Genomic DNA, 23,064 nt, shown 5'->3' with positions numbered 1-23,064 from the left:
GGTGGTGGGCACCCTCTGGACAGATTTCCAAATGGCACTACCAGCAGTGACTCGCAGTCAGACGCGAGCGCAGCAACCTGACACTTCTGCCGGTCCTAGCGCGATACATGTATCCGTTCCTGCAGATTTGCAACAAAAGTTTCTGGCAGAGTTGAAATTGGATACTTGGTTGCAAAACAATCAGAGCGAGGTTACTTTGAAGCAAGGTTTGGCATGGAAAGATGATCGCCTCTATGTGCCTATAACCTTGCGCAAAACCATGCTATTCAGGTCTCATGATGATAAAACAGCTGGACATTTTGGCTTTACAAAAACTATTCATCTAGTGCGGCGGCAGTTCTGGTGGCCAACACTGCGGCGAGATGTAAAAGCCTATGTTAAGTCTTGCAGGCGTTATCCACTGCGTCCCATCCTGAGACAGATGGAAATACGGAGGCTGTCAATGTCACCTTGGAGCAATATTTACGTGCTTTTGTTAATTATCAACAAGACAACTGGGTAGACCTCCTACCGTTTGCTGAAGTTGCTTACAATAATGCTGTGCATCAAAGTACTGGGGCAGTGCCCTTCCGTACTGTATTCGGACGTGACTTTGTCCCTATTCCTGAATTGCCTCCACCGTCCACCTCACCCACCTCCCCGACCCATTGGGCCTCACAACTGGCAGATTCCTGGGAAAAAATTCAGCAAGCTTTGGCTGATGCTCAAGCCACTTATCAACGGCATGCCAACGTAAAAATTAAATTAATTAAAAATTAAATATAGTTAGCTGTCCATTCCCATTGTCTTTCTGGGCACTCCTAAATAATTTTTTAAACCTTCTTTCTTCTGATTGTTCATCACTTTCATCTTGATTCCTTCTGCGATTTGATTGGAATCCACGGGGAAAATAATTTCTTGTTGGTCTGGAAGTTTTTACGAATTTCATCATAGCCTTCACATTCACTTCCTACAGTTACAACGTAAACTCTTTTTCCTAGCCTTGAAACAATTTCTACTCCGTTTTTTTTCTCGAAGGAATAAATGGGTATAAGAATGAAAATGACAAGCAAGTATTACAGACAATCAAGTGTGAAGAAGAAAAAAGGATAATCATAGGTCAAATGGAAGCAAGAAGGCAAGAAGAAAACACATCAAACTATGGAAGGAAGAAAAGCTCCATTTTTCAATTTGTTCCGGTTCAAGATGTCGATGTTCAACAAGGACACAAAGGAAAAAGAAGAAAATGCTTATGGAAAAATGTGAACATTTTCCAAGATAATATAGATTTAAAGAAACATTACAGAACTCACACTAAAGGGCAACCATTTCAGTGCAGGGAAGATGAAAAAAGTTGCAATCCAACTTTCAAACTTTCTTTACGTGAGAGAGTAAAGATGGGAGAGAAACCATATACATGCGTGGAATGTGGAAAAAGCTTCAGCAAAAGCAGTTCCCTTGTTTCCCGTAAAAGGATCCACACAGGGGAGAAGCCCTATAAATGCATGGAGTGTGGGAAGAACTTCCGTGAAAATGGGGCCCTTACTACTCATAGAAGAATCCACTCAGGAGAGAAACCGTATCATTGTGAGGAATGTGGGAAAATATTCCGAAAAAGGAGTTTCCTTGCTTCCCATAAAAGGATCCACACAGGAGAGAAACCATATCAATGCCCGGACTGTGGAAAGAACTTCATGTGGTACACTCAGCTTTCTTGCCATAAAAATATTCACACAGGGGAGAAGCCATATCAATGCCCAGAATGTGGGAAGAGCTTCAGCAGCACAGGTTACCTTACTTCCCACAAAAGGATCCATTCAGGGGAGAAACCATATCAATGCAAGGAGTGTGGGAAGACCTTCACGTGTAATAGTCAGCTTACTTCCCATAAAAGTAGCCACACAGGTGACAAACCCTATGAATGCCTGGACTGTGGAAAGAGCTTCACTTGGAGCAGTCAGCTTACTTCCCACAAAAGGATCCATTCAGGCACAAAACCATATAAATGTTTGGAATGCGGGAAGCGTTTCACATATAACAGTTACCTTACTTCCCATAAAAAATGTCCACATAGCAGAGAAGCCATATAAGTGCATGGAGTGCGGAAAGAGGTTCAGTAGCAGTAGGCAGATTACTTCCCATACCAGTATCCACACAGGGGGGAAACCATATAAATGTATGGAGTGTGGAAAAAAATTCAGCAACAGCAGTTCCCTTTCTTTTCATAAAAGGATCCGCACAGGGGAGAAACCATACAAATGCTCGGAGTGTGGAAAGAGCTTCCGTGAAAATGGGACCCTTACTTCCCACAAAAGGATTCACACGGGGGAGAAACCGTATGCATGTCCTGAGTGTGGAAAGAGCTTCAGCAGTAGCAGTTACTTTACTGCCCATAAAAAGATTCATTCTGGTGAGAATCCCTAAAAATATGAGATGGTTCCATCCAGCAGTATCCTACTTCCTGAAGTAGAAAAGGTACTTTTTCTGAATCCTAAATCCAATTAAAATCTGACCTTTGCTAAAGCTTGACAGGAACTGTTCGAAGATTTGATATGTTGAGGGGGAAAAACCGGTTCATACTTCTTTCTTTTTTTAATGGTGAGTTGATTTTTGAAATTTTTATCATTTTAAGATGCTGACCCTGGGCTATCAATAATGGGAAATCTTTTGGCTTAAGGTTTAAGTTTAAGGTGTTTGCAATGTCCACCTTTGCTTCAAACATGGGAATTGCAATTTTAGGGATCTCAAATTCTTGGCCATGCCTAGTTATGAACACTGTCTTTAATCTTATGTGTTATTACAGCTTTGCACATGAGTTCCATTCTCCCTCGTTTACTTAATCTTTCAGCTTGGCGTTAGCGCAAGAAGGGATGAATCTAAGTGCAGTTTGCAAATCACTGGGAGGAGCTGCACCTGATGAGTATATACTTGATGCATTTCTTCAGGACAGAACTACCAGCATTTCTTCTATGGGCCCAAATTCCCAAATCACTTCCTGCAATTTGATCTTCCCTTGTTTTGCCTAGGTTTCTTATAATTCTGTTTTTCCTTGCTTCTTACTACATAATATAACTTTGTTGTTGTTTATTCGTTTAGTCGCTTCCGACTCTTCGTGACTTCATGGACCAGCCCACACCAGAGCTTCCTGTCAGTCGTCAACACCCCCAGCTCCCCCAGGGACGAGTCCGTCACCTCTAGAATATCATCCATCCATCTTGCCCTTGGTCGGCCCCTCTTCCTTTTGCCTTCCACTCTCCCTAGCATCAGCATCTTCTCCAGGGTGTCCTGTCTTCTCATTATGTGGCCAAAGTATTTCAGTTTTGCCTTTAATATCATTCCCTCAAGTGAGCAGTCTGGCTTTATTTCCTGGAGGATGGACTGGTTGGATCTTCTTGCAGTCCAAGGCACTCTCAGAATTTTCCTCCAACACCACAGTTCAAAAGCATCGATCTTCCTTCGCTCAGCCTTCCTTATGGTCCAGCTCTCGCAGCCATATGTTACTACAGGGAACACCATTGCTTTAACTATGCGGGCCTTTGTTGTCAGTGTGATGTCTCTGCTCTTAACTATTTTATCGAGATTTGTCATTGCTCTTCTTCCAAGGATTAAGCGTCTTCTGATTTCCTGGCTGCAGTCAGCATCTGCAGTAATCTTTGCACCTAGGAATACAAAGTCTTTCACTGCTTCTACATTTTCTCCCTCTATTTGCCAGTTATCAATCAAGCTGGTTGCCATAATCTTGTTTTTTTTGAGGTTTAGCTGCAAACGAGCTTTTGCACTTTCTTCTTTCACCTTCATCATAAGGCTCCTCAGTTCCTCTTCACTTTCAGCCATCAAAGTGGTATCATCTGCATATCTGAGATTGTCAATGTTTCTTCCAGAGATTTTAACTCCAGCCTTGGATTCCTCAAGGCCAGCTTTTTGCATGAAAACATAATATAACTATCACAGACAAAAAACCCCACTTCTCTGCCCTCATGAAAAGTCAGAAAGGCCCAGCTATTTTCTGAGGCTGTATAGTACCCAGGCTTCATGAAATTGTATTAGAGGAAATGGAGAATGGATCGAGGTGATGTTGAATTAAAAGTGGCAACTAAGCATGCTTATGCTTTAGATTTATAATGTTCCCTTTTCTTTGTCCCAAGTAAGGGGTACAGAGGAAAAGGAGAATTAAAACAAGTCAAGTCTTCTGATATCACAAGCAATCAAGCATGACCAGAGGAAAAAGACATAAGGAATTCAGCTGGAACCAAAATAAAAGACTAATGTGGTACAAAAATCCTCCAGCTCAATATGCTGCAGTCCCGGAGTTCTTCTTGACCGACAGGAATTCAGAAGAAAGGAACAAGGTGGGAACTGCTTCTTGTGTGGGGAAAAATCTCAGAAATAAATGAGACTCAAGTCCATGGTGTGGGACCAAGAATAGAGACTACCAATGTGGGTGAAGAAAGCAGGGAGCATTTTTTCATCAGAGGATTCCCTTACCTCACATTACACCAGAAGAAACTGTGCCGGGAGGGGAATTCCTTCTCATTAAAGGAGCCACAGTGGCCAGAGAAGCCCCGTAAATGACGGTGGAAATGGCCTTTTTTTCCAGGGTCCGAGTACGAATGTTTCTTTTCTGTGATTTTCATCTTCAGCATTATTATTGTATCAGATCTACAGATGACACAAAATTGGGAGTGATAGCAGTTCCCTAAAAGATAAATCACAGAATTCAAAGTAATTAATTCATTTAAAATGTGGTTTGAAAAAAATAAGCTTCCCAAAATATTTGCAAGCTAACACCATTCTTGAATGGGACGCGGTGGCGCTGCGGGTTAAACCGCTGAGCTGCTGAGCTTGCTGATCGGAAGGTCGGCAGTTGAAATCCGCGTGACGGGGTGAGCTCCCGTTGCTAGTCCCAGCTCCTGCCAACCTAGCAGTTCGAAAACATGCAAATGTGAGTAGATTAATAGGTACCGCTTCGGCGGGAAGGTAACGGCGTTCCGTGTAGTCATGCCGACCACATGACCACGGAGGAAGTGTCTACGGACAAGCGCCGGCTCTTCGGCTTTGAAACAGAGATGAGCACCACCCCCTAGAGTCAGACACGACTGGACTTAATGTCAAGGGAAACCTTTACCTTTACCTTTAACACCATTCTTACTTTTTCTTTGTGTTGCTTTTTAACAGAACTTTTCCCCCGTATTCTTTCTTGCTCCAGCTATTGTTAAATACCATTTTCTTCCCTTCATCTCCAAATGGATGTGTGGGGACTTTCCCTACATCTTCTATTCTGCTTAGGGCAACATTTCTACTCTATTTTCCTTTGCAGCCTTTTTGTTCCTTTATACTCTTGAGATATTTAGGCAGCCTTAAGTTCTCGGGAACTTTTCTGACCTGTTTTTTAGCTATTCATATTTCCCAAGGAGCACTTTATTTCTTTATTTAATCCAACACGAAAGATGTCTCTCCTCCATTTCTTTATTAAACAAACTTTATTCATACTCAGAATCTGGCTTCCATCTTTTTTTCCCATAGTTTCTTCTTTGCAAAGGATTCCACTTTTTCACTCATTGAGATGGGCCTATCCCAGCATTAATTTCACCACTGCTGTGCAATTTCTTTGACTGGATTTTCTCTTTGAATATTTATCTCTTTCTTAGGGATCATCATTTTCTCAGTCCTAACTTCAAACCTCACGTCACAGTTGCTGTGTTTTACAACTTTCGATCAGTGGCTTCTGTCCAATAAGCCACAAGTTGTGCTGCTATGCCCAAAATCTGATATTATTTTCTCTGTTACCAAACTTCTGCACCCTTTTTAAAATGAGCCTTCTATGTTCCCTCCCTTCCGCCACTTTTTTTTGGATGCGGGGGCTACGCTGCCGTTTCCGAAAGTTTTTAAACACATTTTAAAATGGATATATAACAGTCACAGGATCATACAAGCACACATGCACCTAGGATGTGGTGGTTTGGCTTTTCAAGCTGTGGTCCCTAGGCCTTCCCCTCAAATCCCTCTAGCACCTCCTTCGTAGCAGAGGGGAAGGACCTACAGGGGAGAGCCCAGTGAGTATACTCCCACCAACCACGTGACTGCAGGGAAATAGCTCTCTTTGCAGGGGCTTTCTCCGGAGGAAAGGACGGCAGACCTCCTGCCTTCTTGTCAAGAGTTTAGCAAGGCGGCTGACATGAGAATGGCTAAATTCCCTGTCAAGAACCGCTGATTCAGTAAGAAACTTCAAGTCTTTAATACGTACGGAGAGCTGGTGTGGTGTAGTGCCTAAGGTGCTGGGCCTGTGAGTTCTAGTCCTCCCTTGGCCACAAAAACCAGCTGAGTGACTTTGGGCCAGTCCCCTTCCACCTCGCAAGGGAGTTGTGGGGAAAACAGGCAGGAGCGCTAGGTATGTACGCCGCCTTGAGTTGACCATAAAATAAAGGCGGGATAAAAATCTAATAATAAATAAATGTACATCACTGTCAAGCAACTGTATTGGAGTTGACAGTGAAAAGTAGAAAAGGAAAAATAACGACTTACGTGGGATTTATCTCTATGGCAGCTCCCCACGGAGGAACACACAGACACGCGACAAGCGTAGGAACAATTGTAACAAAAATAACAGTTCAGATCATTTCCATTGGAAAGATCCAAATACATAGTTTGGCATCTAGCCTTCAGTCCTCCCTAAATTGCTACATTTTTCCTGGATTGCCAATCCCTGGTTCCCTGGGAACGGAGCTGCTGTGGCTTTGCGATAGAGGAGGTCCTCCCACTCTTCCTGTGAATGCAAAGGATAAAAGCAAAATGAAGTAGCCCACTCCTCTCCTAAAGCTCGCCCAAAAGAGGGAGCGGTTTCTGGCTCGGATTGTTTGCTAAGAATGAGATCTTTCAAGGCTTGGATGGTATCTGCCCGCTGTCTAGATGGATAGTTTAACTCTTTTGTGTTCGAACCGCTTGGGACGGGATTTCCCCCCGTTCACCAGTAAGGGGAAATCAATTTTTGAGCAGCAAATTTACCTTGACCGCATGGAATAATATTGTTCAAGTCTTTTCATTACGTCAGGAAAGAGCCAGTTCAGAGAGAATTAACAGTGTCTTCAGTCCAGGCTTTTAAATCGGAGTAACAATAGCTTTCCATAGAAGCGTAGTAGAGTTTTAGCTGTACTCCAGGCTCATTAAGCTGAAAGTTCTCCGTAAATTGATACATTCCAGATTTAATAATAATATTTTAAACCAAAATGGGACAACCATAGAACAAGGCCAAATCGTGTGTGTCGATATCCCTGTGAATAGATTTCCAGTATGAAGATGTTGACATACAGATTTTTAGGAGTTAGTCTTCTGTTCTCCAATTGTACCAGTAGGTTAGGAATTTCAGATTTTGGAAATGCATCAGGTCCAGATCGTAACGTCATAAGATGCTTTAATCCTTCATGTAAATCAGGAGATGTTAGGAAAGACTGATTAACAATAAACTGGTCTAGAGCACTGATACGTTGTCCTGGTCATCTTCTCAGAAAAAAACAACAATCCACCCTGCAATTTCTAAATTAGAATTTTTCCTGAAATATAAATGTTTTGTGTGAGGAGTGCATTTTACAATTAAATTTGGGCAGAAAGAGAAACCATGTGCCTGCCAGAATACCGTGTGTGCGCGCGCCTTCACTGCATTTCAAGAACAGAAGTCAAATGAAATGGAAGTCAAACTATAAAGCCAGGCAATACTGCCTCCTCCTGACCAGGGAAGGTTTTCCGTTGGGGGACATAGTAGAAGCTGAAACGGAAGAGGCTGGAAAGATGTGGTTGGAGTGATACCTGCAGATTTTTAAAAAAGGCGTGTTGGAAAACCCTTATGAGCCTCCCAATAACACTTACTTGTGGGCACAGAAAGGTCTTTACAAGAGACGCTACTTTTGTCGTGGCTCAGAGGCCACTGGGAAGCGCAGGGAATGGTCGGGATGCTGCCTTCCCAGCTGGCTACCCCAGTAGAGGTGTCTCCATCCCACCGGAGTCCTTAGGAGTGATGCTTCAGGCGCTCCTCAAGGAACTTTTGGGCTTCTCGCGGTCCTCAAAGAGTGCAGCTTTCTAGGAAACCCCCTTTGGGACTCCTGCCTTTGCACGAAGAGGGCAAGCTTTGGGGGCAGAGGGGCTCCTTTGGAGACAGCTCTGAAGGAACAGCCTCTCCTGGGTTGGCATCTCATGCCCAGACCCTGCTTTTCCCCACAGTGCTCTTTCCTCCCGTTCCCCTCATCCGGGCCCATGGAAAAGGCACTTCTCCATCCCTTACAAAGTTACCCGTGTGTCTCATAGAAGCCGCTCGGGAGCTCCATCTGCAGGTGTGTTTGAATTGGCTGCCTCAATGTGGCAGCAGAGGACTGAGCCCGTGCTCCCCAATTGCTCCCTGGGATGGATGGATGGATGGATGGATGAATGGATGGTTTGTTTGTTTGTTTGTTTGTTTATTTCCTGCCTTTATTATTTTTAGAAATCACTCAAGGCGGCAAACATACCTCATGCTCCTTCCTCCTCCTGTTTTCCCCACAACAACAACCCTGTGAGGTGAGTTGGGCTGAGAGGGGGGGACTGGCCCAAGGTCGCCCAGCCGGCTTTCGTGCCGAAGGCGGGACCGGAACTCACAACCTCCTGAAATTCTGGTCTCTCTGGGACTCTGCTGTTGCTCACTGTAGCCCCTGAGCTTCGAGACCAGCAAGACGCGGGCAACGCAGGACGGGATCTGCCTACCTGGCCCAGATGTCCAGGGGAAGAAAAGGATCTGAACTTGTGAGCAAGAAAATCAAGACTGTGCTGGCTGTGAGAGTTGCCAGCTCAGTGCTAACTGGAGCTTTTGATTAACTCTTTGAGGAATATAGTGATAGCTATCCGCCTGGCTGCAGACGAGGACGGGCACATGAGCCGTTGTGCTGGCCAAAGCCAAAGTCGGAAAGCAGAGCAACAAGGCCCCAAAGCCGCGGGCTGCATTCCAGTCTCCTCTGATAACAAGCCTGGAGTGGGGCAGGGGACCTGTCCGCATACATTAGGTGGATTCTGCTTGCGTGATATCTGGCTGAAAGAGCCACAAATATTTTACTGTCCTGGGCATGCCACAAATACGTAGAGGAGAAAAACGAACTGGCTCATACGTGTTGTGTTTTGTCTGACCGGTCCCAAGAACCTACAACGGCGGACTTGTGCAACTTTTGCTAGGCTGGAGATTGTACTTGTGGGACGCCAAGGCCACGCAACGGAAAATCACTGCGGCCAGGACAAAATCTAAATTTGATCTCGTTGCATCACCGTTAAATCCAATTACATTTTAGTTAAATTCATTAAAGTTATATGAGTACTCCCCAGTCATCCGTTACGTGACCAGCTCTGCTCAGGTTTGGAAAGATGATAAACTCCAGTCCTTTCTCCCCAAAACACTGTTTTTCCTGTTCTGTTCATTTGTTTATCAATCAATCAGATTTGTCACCGCCCTCTCCTCCGACCGGAGGGACTCTGGGCCGTTTACAATGCAGAATAAATACACAATAAAATTCTAATAAAATCCCATTAAAACTAAAACCAAAACAATTTCTTAACTACCCCAGCTCATAAACTCCTGATGGCTATGATCTCTTCAACCATCACGTAGGAGGGGCACTTCAAGGCACCAGCCAACCCCAAGTATGATTATTCTCCTCCCTGCCCCAAGCCCGGTGGCAGAGCCAGGTCTTCAACGTCCTCCAGAAGGCTAAAAGCGATGGGGCTAATCTCACCTCCGGGGGCAAGATGTTCCAAAGGGTGGGCACTACTGCCAGGAAGGCCCGCCTCCTGGACCCCGCCAGATGGAATTCTCTTATCCACGGGGTCCGCAGCATGACCTCTCTGGGCGAGCGGGTGGGACAGGCTGATGAAACGGGGAAGAGGCGGTCCCTCAGGTAACCCAGTCCCATGCCATGTAGGGCCTTAAAGGTGATAACCAACACCTTGAATTGGACCCGGAAGCAAAGTGGTATCCAATGCAGCTCGCGTAGCAAAGGTGTTATGAGCGCCCTTCTAGGGGCGCCAAAAATGGCCCACGCGGCCGCATTCTGGACCAGCTGAAGCTTCCGGATACTCTTCAAGGGTAGCCCCGTGTAGAGCGCATTGCAGTAGTCTATATGGGAGAAAGAACTTTTTATTGTAAAGAAAGACATTTACGCTGGTACTCATATGTCCCATTTGTGTCTCTTCTGCACAACTGCAGTACCCCTTTAACACAATACATTTTGCAAGGCCAAGTCCTGTAATATTCTGCCCACACTGTATTCTGTTAATATCGTCATTAGCCTGTTGGTGCACGTGGATGCACACACAAAAGGGTTTGTAAGCGATACATGGTGGTGGTGTTTATTCATTCAGTCGCTTCCGACTCTTCGTGACTTCATGGACCAGCCCACGCCAGAGCTTCCTGTCGGTCGTCATCACCCCTAGCTCCCCAGGGACGAGTCCGTCACCTCTAGAATATCATCCATCCATCTTGCCCTCGGTCGGCCCCTCTTCCTCTTGCCCCCCACTGTTCCTGACGGAGGGAGCAAAGGGCGGGGGGGGGTCCACCTGCACCAGGCCAGCCTCATCTCTGGGCATGACAGGCAGGAGTTGGGGGAGAGTCCCTCTCCCTCCCCTGTTCCCCTGCAAGTGGGATCCGGAGCGAATGCGGCCTCCTCCAGATCCATGGCTCTTGGTGGATCTCTCCTGCGAAAGCCAGCCAGGTCTTGTGGCAAGGAATTCCACAGACTCATGAGGATGGCCTTTCCAGAAGACTTCAAGCCCTCCTTGGATGGAGGGAGGAGAAACAGGGCTCAGGTCCCCCCCCCCTGCATTAATGACCCACCCACTTATTTGAGGGGGCAGCTTAGGGACTGTGCCCCCCTGAGCCAAGGATGGAATGAGGGAAGGAGGGCAGAGATGCCAAGGAGGGGGACTGTCAAGTGGCGGTCTCTGCAGAGGGCAGTCTGGACAGCCAAGCTGTCATGAGTGGCGTGAGTAAGCGAGCCCAGCTGCATGAAAAAGAAGTCAAAATTCTCCCAGACATGAGGAAAAAGGTTTCAGTGCCTTCAGACAAGGAGGGACAGGACCCTCAGCATCCAGGAAAGGAACCCCTTTGCCCAGCTGGGGCACAGACTGTATCCCTCGCAGAAGCTCTAATTCCCTTGATCCTCATGAGGACTAGGAGGCTGTTCTCTTCTGTTCCTTCTTTAGAAAGCAGCCTTTGGGATGTGCTCTGTCTCCCTTCAGCTACCTCCCATTCCCTTGGCACAGCTAACCCGTGTGTGTGTGTGTGTGTTGTTGTTGTTGTTGTTTCTACAGGGTGGATATGAGGAATCTCAGCCTGTTCCTGCCTCCTGGTGCTGTGGAAGTGAAACTCCAGCCCTCCTGCAGCGCCCTGTAGTTTGAAGCCTTTCCAATTGCCCAAATAACCCCTTAATGAGGCCGAGGGCAGACAAGCAAGACCAGCTGGCTGTTTCACACACACAAACCAGATTAATAGACTACAAGGGCCGAGTTCACAGGACACCCGACGCGCAAGGAGAGCAGCCGCCTTCCGGCCAAGGAAACGGTCCCAGTCCCAGGATACGGAGCAGCTCAAATGTCTGGCCCGTTTTAGCTGCACAAAGCCGGTCCCGGGACCCCCGTGGCCCCCAGATCCCAAGGCCATTTGCTTCCCGTTTGGCCTGGAGAAGCGCCCGGATCGGTCTCCCCGGCTTTTCCAGGCAGGCCCCCCTCTGGCATTGCGGGCGGGGGGAAGAGTCTGGACCCCATTGCTGCGTCTGCCCCCCCCCAGGCCTGACTGGGGCTGAGGATGCGCCTCCCCCCCCCACCGGCACCCCCTGCACCGCCTTCAGACCGAGGGGCTGCTCCCGCGTGCTCCCTCCTTTCAAGCCTCCCACTTCCAGCCTCCCCACGGAGGGACCCCCGACTCAGCTGGAACCCAGACAAGCCCCGGACCTCTTGCCTTGCAGGGTCTTGTCCCGGGAAGGACCAGGCCCCCTTCAGAGTCCGGCAGCCCCAGCCTGGGGTTCCCCGGGGCCTTAAGAAGCCTTCAGAGGGCATCTAGTCCACCCCCTCCAGGCGCACAGAGAAAGAGAGAGCCTGGCTGAGAGTTGCGGGCAGGGCCAAGGAAGGGGGATCCCCTCTGGGGCTGGCAGGGACCCCCCCGGAGCTGCAGCCCTCCAAGACCGAAAGGATCCCCCTCCCCCTTTCCCCGCTTCCTTCTCTGCTCCGAACTATCTCCTCCACCGGGCGAATCAGGAGAGACTCTGCCCGGAGACCGATGACGCTGCAGAAGCGAGAATTCCCATTGGTCCTTATGCCTTTCTGGGCACTCCCAAGTCAAAGTCTCAGAAAAAACGCTTCCTCCCCCATCCCGACCCTCCGATTCCGCCTCGGGGGCTGGGAGCATCTCCGTCCCCCTCCCCTCTCTATTTGGCATACCCATGTGGGGCAGCCCCATGGGCTCTGCCGGGGTCCCCCTGCTGCTGCTGCTGCTGCTGCTGCTGCTGCTGCTGCTGCTGCTGCTGTTGGGGGCGCTGTGCCGGGTCCCTGGAGGCGAAGGGGGGAAGGAGCCCCCCGGTAAGGAGGGGGCTGGGCGGGGGGAGGGGGCTGGGACCCCCAGGAGGGACTTTGGGGAAGGGGCCGAGGGCAAGAGAGGGGGGAGCCTGCAGGAGCCTCGATCTCCGCGGGGTCTCTGCCCCCCCTCCCCACAGCCCCCCAGGAGGACGGAGAGGGACCCCCTTTCGAGAAACAACAGGGGCCCCTCCCTCACACCCCCATGGCCGGACCTTCCGGGGCCTCAAGAGTTTGTTGCGTTAAAAGAGGAAGGAGAAGGAAAGCGAAAGGGAAAGCGGGAAACTGCCGCATTTTCATGCCGAAATCCGCAAAATCCAAAAAGCCGTTTAAGAAAAAAGTGCTTTTAGGGAAAAGTATTTTTCCTTCAACAGAAACGCGTTTTTCTTTAAGAATCTCCATTTAGAGGCTCTCCCCCAGGGAGCCCCACCAGGAAAGTGGGGGGGGCTGAGAAAAGCCCTCCCCCTCCCCCTCCCAGTGGGCCCTCCAGAGGCCATCCATCGCCCTCCCTAGCAGGTCTCCGCCCTCCCCCTCCCCCTCCCCACGTGGGTCCCTCCTGCAGTCGCGGCTGGGAGCGATGGGCCCCGGAGTCCCTCCTGATGGCCTTCCTCCTCCTCCTCCTCCTCCTCGCAGCTTCCTGGGGCAGTCTGTGCCCCAGCTGGGCAAAGGGGTCTCTTTGCTGGATGCTGAAGGTCCTGTCCCTCCTTGTCTGAGGGCACTGAAACCTTTTTCCTCATGTCTGGGAGAATTTTGACTTCTTTTTCATGCAGCTGGGCTTGCTTACTCAAGCCACTCATGGCGCTTGGAGGCCACTGGCTGCCCTACTGTGGCCCAGGATGATCTCCCCTGCACAGGTGGCTTGGGGGAATCCGAAATGCTTAAAAGAGAACAGTTTGAGGGGGCTTTGGAGGTCACCTAGCCAACCCCCTCCCAGGGTCACACATCCTGCTGTCTGGATGGCCCTCCCCCTGGGAATCCCCTGACTTGCACCCTGGCCCTGTTTCAATCAGCCCTTGACACTGGCTCTGTCCCCAGGCCCAGGGTTAGAAGGGGTATGATTTTAAATCATTGCTGGCTGTTTTTCTGGAGTTTTGATGACTGTGTGAGCCTTTTGTGTGGTCCATGAAGTCAAGAAGAGCCGGAAGCGACTGAACCAATAAACAAGAAAAAAGCACATCATACTTTTTAGAAATATATTATATTCAAAAAGTTGGGAATATATAAAACAGTATATAGAAAATATACCTTGGTCATAGGACAATTACAGCTAACAACAAACATTAAGATTACAAATACAGCCTTCTGCAGCATCAGGCTTTTTAATATGAAATGGCTTTCCATGCAGGCTTCAAAATCAAGCCTTTGTTTTTCTGTTGATGTGAACAGCAGCAAATCATCAACATAAATGCACAGATACATACAGCCTTGTTTGTCCTTCTTCATATATACACAGGGATCTGCTTTTCCTTTTTCAAAACCAAAATTCTGCAGTTTTTCATCTACTTTTTGGTTCCAGGATCTAGCAGCTTGTTTTAACCCATAGATTGACTTCTGCAGTTCACAGACTAGATTCTCCCCTTTTTCATAGCCAGGGGGTTGCTGCATGTATAATCTGTGGTCTAAATCACCATAGAGAAATGCAGTCTGAATGTCATAGTGGTTAACTGACATTCCTTTCAGTGCAGCAACTTTTAACAGTAATCTAATTGATTCACCTTTAGTAACTGGTGCAAAAGTCTTGTCAAAGTCTAAATCTTTCCTTTGAGTGAACCCTTTTGCAACCAACCTTGCTTTATATTTTTGGATTTTGCCATCAGCATCCCTTTTCAGTTTGAAAACCCACCTACAACCCAGACAGCGTTCATTGGGAGGTAGATTTACCAGTTTCCATGTTTTATTTTCTTTCAAGGATGCTAATTCCTGTTGCATGGCAGAATGCCAATTTTGTGCAATCTCAGGTGGTAAAGCATTCACTTGTTCTAAAGACTCAGGTTCTGTGAATATGTGAAAAGCCTTTACTGTTTCAGCCTGAAAATGTGATGGAGGAACGCCTTTATTACTCCTCTGAGATCTGCGAGGTAATACAGGGCTTAAATTTTGACTCCTATCACTTTCCTGAGAAGCATCTGTCTCATCAGACAGATCTTCCGTTTGCTTTTCTGGTTTAATGTCCTCATCAGGCAAAAGATCACCATCAGCAAGTCCTTGCTGTTCTCTTGTGGTGGTCAGATCAACTGGAGAGCTAGAATTTAATCTCCCCCAGTTTTGTTCAGCAAAAGAAGCGCTTTTGCTAATTATTAATTTCTCTCCCATTATGAACCTGTAGCTCCTCTGGCTTTGTTCATAGCCAACAAAAATGGTTTTCTTTGTTGTGGGGCCTCCTTTCCTTCTCTGTTGTTTTGGAATATGTACCCATGCAGTGCTACCAAACACCCTAAGATGGTTTACCTTTGGTTTCACACCATCAAACAAATGGAATGGAGTGTCCTGGATCACAGAGTTAGGCAATCTGTTTTGTACATAACAGGCAGTAGATATGGCCTCTCCCCAATCCTTAAGAGATAAATGGGAATCTTTAAGCATGCATTCCATCGCATTTTGCAAGGTTCTGCCCTTTCTTTCAGCAACACCATTTTGCTGAGGGGTGTCAGGGTTAGAAAGAATTTGTTCTATCCCTTTTTCCACTAGGAACCTTTTGAATTTGTGAGAAAGGTACTCTCCTCTGCCACACTGGAGTGCAGATACAGGCCTAGGGCATTTTCCATTTGCCCATGTCACAAAACTTTTAAATTTCTCAAATGCCTCATCTTTGTGTTTTAAGATGTAGATAAATTGTATCTTGAGAAATCATCAATGATGGTCATTGCATACCTTGCTTGTCCAAGACTTGGAGCAAAAGGACCAATAATGTCAGAGTGTACAGTTTCCAAAGGTCTAGTTGTAACTCTGTCACTGTGCTTACTCACAGGAGCTTTTAGTGTTTTGCATTCTTTGCAAACTACACAGTCTAAGTATTTATCACAGGGTTTTATCCTTAGGTCAGCACACAGCTGTGGTATTTGTGCTATATACTTGAAATTAGCATGACCAAATCTCCTGTGCATCAGGTGTACACATTGGTCGTGATATGGTGTGTTGCCAACTGCAGCCTTGCAGCTTGGCTTCCTTGCATTTTGCACAATGTACAAGGAGTCTTTTAACATACCAGTAGCACACAATTTCCCATGTTTACGTATCTCACAACCATTTTTCTTAAATGTTATGACATACCCTGTTGCAGCCAATTGTGCCACAGATAAAAGGTTTGATTGGAAATTTGGCACATACAACACACCTTTTACAGTTTCTCCTAAGCAGGATAAATACAAGTCACCTTGTCCCATAATTTTGGTCACAGACCCATCAGCCAAAGATACACTTTGTCTTTCAGTTTTAGACAGTGACACAAAAGAGCTTTTACAGTTACATAAATGACAATTGGCCCCAGGATCTAATACCCATACATCAGAATTACCCTTCTCAGCAACCTGTGCAATTTGGGCTGTCTGAAGAGCCTTCTTCTGTGTTGCCCTTGTGTTCTTTGTCTCTGTCTTTCTACTCTTGGGTCTCAAGGCACAGTCTTTCTGCAAATGTCCAGCTGAACCACAAGTGAAGCATCGCTGGCTGGCTAGTGCTGTGGCCTCAGCTTCCTTTCCCTTCTTTTCCCTTGTTTTCTGGTACTGCAGCTTTCCAGAAGAGATGGGGGGGATCTTTCCTCTCTCTTCTCCCATTCAGCGAGTAAGCGCTGTGTAACATACGATGGGGTGAGGTCTGCTTCAGGCATAGCCTCCAGGGTACAAATCAGCGTGTCCCACGTTTCATTCAGTGAGGACAGGAGGATATATGATTTTGCGAGAGGTGTAAATTCCATTCCTCTCTCCTGCAACTCAACAAACAGCTGCTGAATATAATGCAGGTGCTCAGGAAGGCTATCTCCTTCTGCAAGATAGGCTTTGTACAGCTTTTTCGTGAGGGTAACTTTACTCCCTGCTGTTGCCTTTACATACAAGTCTCTCAAAGCGTCCCAAAGTTGCTTTGCAGACTGCATGCCTCGCACGTGGACTAGCTGATTGTCCTCAACTCCCAGGATAATGGTGGCTCCAAAGAAAATCTTCACAGGTCTTTGCTACCTGCCTTTAAATTGTGCATGAGGTGTGGAGCTGATCTCTCTTTTCTCTCTGGGTTTTACTGGGCTTACTGGGCTGCTCACTGGGCACATAACCTGTTGGCAGATTGCTGGGAAAGCCTTTGGCCCAGGAGAGATCAGAAAAGTCACACACCAGGCATTTCTATAAAAATAATTTATTTACCGAAAGCAAAACATATTTAAAAGTCTTGGGCTCTCAGTGAGAGCAGCTTGACTCTCTGCATGTCTGAACAGAAGAGAAAAAGAAACTAAAACAAGTCCGGGCAAGTTCTTCCCTTCCCCCCAGGTGCAAAAATTAACATTCGAAAAGGGGACAGTTGAATTCAACCCCTGCACCTGGCCAAAATTATTAGTTACTATAGCAACCTTAATCTGCAGTAGGAAACATTAACATAGATGACCTCCAAAGCCCCCTCCAACTGTTCTCTTTTAAGCATTTGGGATTCCCCCATGCCACCTGTGCAGGGGAGATCCTCCTGGGCCACACCCAAACCAGGTTAATAAACTACAAGGGCCGAGTTCACAGGACACCCGAAGCGCAAGGAGAGCAGCCGCCTTCTGGCCAAGGAAACGGCCCCAGTCCCAGGATACGGAGCAGCTCAAATGTCTGGCCCGTTTTAGCTGCACAAAGCCGGTCCCGGGACCCCCGTGGCCCCCAGATCCCAAGGCCATTTGCTTCCCGTTTGGCCTGGAGAAGCGCCCGGATCGGTCTCCCCGTCTTTTCCAGGCAGGCCCCCTCTGGCATTGCGGGCGGGGTCTTGTCCCGGGAAGGACCAGGCCCCCTTCAGAGTCCGGCAGCCCCAGCCTGCGGTTCCCCGGGGCCTTGAGAAGCCTTCAGAGGGCATCTAGTCCACCCCCTCCAGGCGCACAGAGAAAGAGAGAGCCTGGCTGAGAGTTCCGGGGAGGGCAAAAGAAGGAGGGTCCCCTCTGGGGCCGGCAGGGACCCCCCCGGAGCTGCAGCCCCCAAGACCGAAAGGATCCCCCGCCCCCTTTCTCCGGTTCCTTCTCTGCCCCGAACTATCTCCTCCACCGGGCGAATCAGGAGAGACTCTGCCCGGAGACCGATGACGCTGCCGAAGCGAGAATTCCCATTGGTCCTTCTTGCCTTTCTGGGCACTCCCAAGTCAAAGTCTCAGAAAAAACGCTTCCTCCCCCATCCCGACCCTCCGATTCCGCCTCGGGGGCTGGGAGCATCTCCGTCCCCCTCCCCTCTCCATTTGGGGTACCCATGTGGGGCAGCCCCATGGGCTCTGCCGGGGTCCCCCTGCTGCTGCTGGTGGTGGTGGTGGGGGGGGCGCTGTGCCGGATCGCCGGAAGCGAACGGGGGAAGGAGCCCCCCGGTAAGGAGGGGGCTGGGCGGGTGCCCCTGATGCTGGGGGGAGGGGAGGAAAGGGGCTGGGACCCCCAGGAGGGACTTTGGGGAAGGGGCCGAGGGCAAGAGAGGGGGGAGCCTGCAGGAGCCTCGATCTCCCCCGGGTCTCTGTCCCCCCCTCCCCACACCTCCCAGGAGGACGGAGGGGGACGTTGTGCTGCGAGGGTCGTGGGCCAGGTGGGGAGGGGGTGGTGGGAAGGCAGCCGAGCTGGGACGAGACAGAGCCGGGGCCCCTCCCTCACCCCCCCATGGCCGGACCTTCCGGGGCCTCAAAAGTTTGTTGCATTTAAAGAGGAAGGAGAAGGAAAGCGAAAGGGAAAGAGGGAAACTGCAGCATTTTCATACCGAAATCCGCAAAATCCAAAAAGCCGTTTAAGAAAAAAGTGCATTTTGGCAAAAGTATTTTTGCTTCATCAGAAGCTTGTTTTTCTTTATGAATCTCCATTTAGAGGCACTTCAGGTCAGGCAGGAGTTGAACTTGGACCCCTTGTTGGGGAGCCTTTGAGTTGGGAAAGTTCACCCAGCCCGACCCCCCCATAGCAGACTCAGGGCCTGGAGGGGAGGGGGAACCACGGGGGGCGGGGAACTGAGGGGGGATCTGACTTGCTCCTCTGAAATTGGATTCCCCAAAACTTTCTATTTTGTGAAGGGGGCTGGAGACCCTCCCTGTGAGGTGGTCTTGGGGGCCTGCCAGGATGGGGAAGGGCCAGGGGAGCCCAGGAGCATCAGTCCAGAGAGCCTTATTGTGCCCCCTTCCTTATTTCCCTCCCAAGGAAGAGGTAGAGGGAGGTGTGGATATTACTGCTGCACCGGTTGAGCTTCTGCCTGCCTTTCTCCACCCTGGGAGGATGGCGGAAGTTCACCAGCAAGCTCCTCCCCCTCCCCCTTTTCCTCCCCCTCCAGACCCCCAGCAACTCTCCGTCTCCCCCAGGGAGCCCGACTGGGACCCACACGCTTCCCCCTCCCTCCTTCAGGGGGCATCTTGTGGGAGCGACAGCCCTGTGGGGTGGGCCACTGGTGCCAAAGGAAGGCGTTGGAGCTTCTCCTCCTTGGGCAGATTGGGGCCTTCCTCCCACACCCCCAAGGGTGGGACATTGAGGGATTGGGCAGGGGTCTCTCGCAGCCCCCCAGCTCTCCCCCAGGGAGCCCCATCAGGAAAGTGGAGGGGGCTAAAAAGGCCCCCCTGGATCCCCCTCCCAATGGGCCCTCCAGAGGCCATCCATCGGCCTCTGTAGCAGGTCTCTGCCCTCCCCCTCCCCGCGTGGGTCCCTCCTCCAGTCGCGGCCGGGAGTGATGGGCTCCGGACTCCCTCCTGACGGCCTTCCTCCTCCTCCTCCTCCTCCTCCTCGCAGCCCATTTCCTGATCCAGAGGAAGGCCGAGTGCCGCTTCCTGAATGGGACGCAGCGGGTGCGCTACCTGTACAGGCACTTCTACGACTGGCAGGAGACTGACCTCTTCGACAGCGACCTGGGCAAGTTCGTGGCCGTGACCGAGTTGGGGCAGCCCGATGCCGACCCTTGGAACAGCAATAAGGTCTACATGCAGTACCGGAGGGCCGCTGTGGATCGCTTCTGCCGGCATAATTACGGGGTGTACAACTACCAGGCGGCCAAGACAAGGCGTCTGATTGGCCGGAGGGGTGAGTCCGGGAGGGAGGGAGGGGCCTCGGGGGGGGGATGCCGGGGAAAAAAAATTGAAGCAACAGGAAAATCTATCTTGAGAGGTTTGAAGAGTAAAGCTGCTACCTTCAAATTTCATGCTTTGGACGACTGGGGAAGGCAAGGGCAAAGCACCCCGCTAAAGCCTGCCAAGAAAACGTCGCGGAAGTGGCCTCCCCCCGAGGGTCAGACGTGACTCGGTGCTTGCCGAGGGGACCTTTCCCACCTGCTCTGGCGATGGATGAAAGTACCGATGCTCCAGATACGGCTCAACTTCCCATTTTTACTAGAGCCATTGATAATGAATATAATGTCACTGAAGAAATGGCTTCTTTGGTGCTGTTAAAAGACACAGCTAAACCGCTTGATTTGTACGAAGCAGTAAAAACGATATCAAAGCGATTTTCTTTAACCACTGTCAACATACCTGGTATATCTACTGATGGCGCCCCGGTGACGGTTGTGAAAGTGAGGGACCTACAAAATTGATAGAAGAGGATGCAAGTGCCACCGGGCAGCTCACCTTTGATGAAGTATCACGGCGTTCTACATCAAGAAAATTTATGTGTGGAAGCTTTAAAGGTGGATAATTTTTGGTTTGGGGACGTTGATTTGGTATCCAGAGAATTGATGGATGGTTTTCACCCACTGCCTTATTGCCCCTTGTGGCTCTGTGGTGGTGAATGCCACATCATGTGCGGGGCTTATTTTATTGCCCGCTGACAGAAGGAATGGGGAGTCAAAGGCCTTTTCTGTGCGCAGAAAAATTAATGCTGCTTTCCTTCCTTCTGGCTGAGATGCTCTCTTAGGTCAATTGCAACCTGCAATCCTTCTGGACATTTCTTTTCGGAATCTAACCTGTTCGGTCGGTGTGTCTTTTGTGTCCCCCACGAAATGCTTTTCTTCCCCGGTGAGCGGCATCGCCTCAATCTCTTGGGCTGGTTCATTGTCGCTCCCAACGGTTCCTCCCCACGTCCTTTACACTCTTGAGCCTGGCTGGACCTGGTGCTTTTCCGGGTCTGCTTTTTTTTATTGCCACTTTTGTTTCTTGGATAGTTGTAGGTTTGCTTAGTATATGTCAACGTTGGGCATTAAAATCCTTTGAAAACCAACCTTCCAAGATATTTCTTCAGGGCAGTTTCATCAATGTCAGCCATGGAATATAGTTATTTTGAAAAAGCTGCCAATTTTTCCATGATATTTGATCGTTGGTTTAACAATTGCTGATCTTGTCTGTGCTTCTTTTTTATTCGAAGCTGAAAGGCTGGGAAGTTTCCTGGTTTATCTGCATGTTCAAAGTTCAGTTCTTTTGTTTGCCAATTTTATTTTCTCTTGGAATTCTTCCATTTCCAGTAAGTTAGCTTCTTGCCATTCGTTCATCGGGTGTCTTTTGGGGTTCCGTCTGCGCTCGTATTTTGGCATCTAATTGTTCCTCCCTTTTAGTGTTTTCTTCTCTTTGTTTTGCTGTCAGTTTAATAAACGGCCCCCCATATACCCTTTCCTTGTTTCCCAAAAGGTTGTGTCAGAGATTTCTGTTTACTTTGGAAAAGAAATGCAATTCCTCCTGGCATTTCTGTAGGATGGCGCCATGAGGTCGCAACCCATTATTCGTCCCCCATCTGAAAGGAAGTTTTGCTCCAGAGCACCACGCAAATAATATCGGATTATGCTCCGTGAATGTCCTTAGAGGGATTTGCCCCTCGTGAATAGGGGGCGTTAAAGTCTCGGAGGCCGAACAGGCGTTTCTTCCGGAGTCGGACTGATGCCTGGCCGGGAAGAAGGTCCGGCCTCTCTCGGTTGGGTTTTGCACTCTCCAAACGTCCATCGGGGCCAGTCCACGTTTCCTGCCTTGAGACGATCTATCTAAATTCAGACCTGAGAGTCCACTGGTGTCTCCAAAGACAATATTTCACCTTCTTCCAATTCTGTTAATTTTTGAAAAAATCTTGTAGAATTAATCTTTGCTTTTATTTGGTAGAGGCCAAGTTTGTTATTTTGTCTTCATTCCGTAATTTAAAAATTGAAATCCTTCCTGCTTTTGGCCCTGCTGATTCTCCCACGTCCCTCCTTCTCCTCCTGCTTCCCCCCCAGCCAAGCCCACCGTCAACATCTCCCCCACCAAGGCGGACCCCGCGGACCCCAACACCATCCTCCTCTGCACTGCGACGGGCTTTTACCCCCTGGAGATCGACATCCGGTGGCTGAAGAACGGGCGGCCGGAGAAGGAGGGCGTCGCCTTCGGGGAGGAGCTGCAGAATGGAGACTGGATCTACCAGCGCCAGGTGATGCTGGAGACCCGGCCCCAGCGGGGGGACGTCTACGCTTGCCAGGTGGGGCACGCCAGCCTGGAGGCCCCCATCACCGTCCAGTGGGGTAAGCCCCTCCCCCCTCCCTGACCTCCCTGCCCTCCCGGTCTGGGGACGCCATCCTGCCCCTAGAAGAGGGCACCGCTGGGGCTGGCAAGACCCTCTCTGAGTGCAGAGCCAGAATGGACCCCCTGGAGGAAGCTGGCCCTGATCCTCCTGCTCACGCCGGGCTCCTTCTCCCTCTCCCTCCCCAGAGCCACGTTCCTCCAACTCTGCCAGGAGCAAACTCTGGACGGGGGCCGTGGGGGCTGTGCTGTGGGTGGCCTTCCTGGCTGTGGGGCTCTCCCTCTACCTGAAGAGCAAGAAAGGTGAGTCTTTGGGGCTGGATAAGGAGAGATGGGGAGGGGATCATGTAGGGGAGGCATCTGATCAAGATGGCATAGAAGGTCTTCCTGGACCCCCCAGTACCAAGGCTGGTGGCCCCACTGAGCCACTACAGATTCTCCAATGGCACTAAACTGCCACAGAAAGAGGGAAATGCTTGGGGGGATCCCTTGAGGGCATGATCCTGAGTAATCTGTTGCCCAGATCGATCAGGGCCAGATAGAAGTCAGCATGGAGGGTTTTCCTTAGGAAGCGTTATTCTTGGAGGGGCTGTAAGAGAATAAAATGCAAAGTATTATTGGCTGTCAATTGAGAGTGGGACCCCTAAGTGCTCCAGACCTTTTTCAGTTTTGGTTGTCTCTCTCTCTCTCTCTCTTTCTTTTCAGCAGCCTCCATCCAACAAGCCAATTAGGGATCAATTCCATGTGGGCAACGTCATGCTGGAGCCTCCCTTTGCAACCCCTCAGCTGATCTCAGACCCCGTTCGAGTCCCGGGAGATAAGAGTGGGAGGAATCCCTGGTCCTTTGCAGCCTTTTCCTCCCTGAAATGGGGGGGGGGGGATTCTCCCTCCATCCAGTCCCTGCCCATCAACCATCCCCCTGCA

General features: G+C 49.4%; 3 protein-coding genes across 3 annotated transcripts in view; 2 read left to right on the top strand and 1 right to left on the bottom strand.

The window, feature by feature from the left end:
• LOC134491913 (zinc finger protein 595-like) overlaps window positions 1–23,064 on the bottom strand; it is a 610,720-nt gene that overhangs the window by 234,172 nt on the left and 353,484 nt on the right. The gene's annotated exons all lie outside the window — the stretch shown is intronic.
• Window positions 1,258–4,326, top strand: LOC134491994 (zinc finger protein 678-like). Its single transcript, XM_063296112.1, has 2 exons — window positions 1,258–2,389; window positions 4,125–4,326. The coding sequence occupies exon 1, from the start codon at window positions 1,377–1,379 to the stop codon at window positions 2,067–2,069; it is 693 nt and encodes a 230-aa protein (XP_063152182.1). The 5' UTR covers window positions 1,258–1,376; the 3' UTR covers window positions 2,070–2,389; window positions 4,125–4,326.
• Window positions 12,486–22,592, top strand: LOC134488803 (H-2 class II histocompatibility antigen, E-S beta chain-like; the record flags this gene model as incomplete). The annotated part of the gene is made up of 4 exons (XM_063291144.1): window positions 12,486–12,558; window positions 19,463–19,750; window positions 21,861–22,142; window positions 22,330–22,592. Coding segments are annotated over 4 exons (906 nt in total), but the record flags the coding sequence as incomplete, so codon positions are not given.

Source organism: Candoia aspera, chromosome 2, assembly GCF_035149785.1.
Source record: "Candoia aspera isolate rCanAsp1 chromosome 2, rCanAsp1.hap2, whole genome shotgun sequence".
In the NCBI taxonomy this organism is placed as follows: Eukaryota; Metazoa; Chordata; class Lepidosauria; order Squamata; family Boidae; genus Candoia; species Candoia aspera.
Note: the sequence above shows the minus strand (reverse complement) of the source record. Positions and strands in the feature narration are given on the sequence as shown.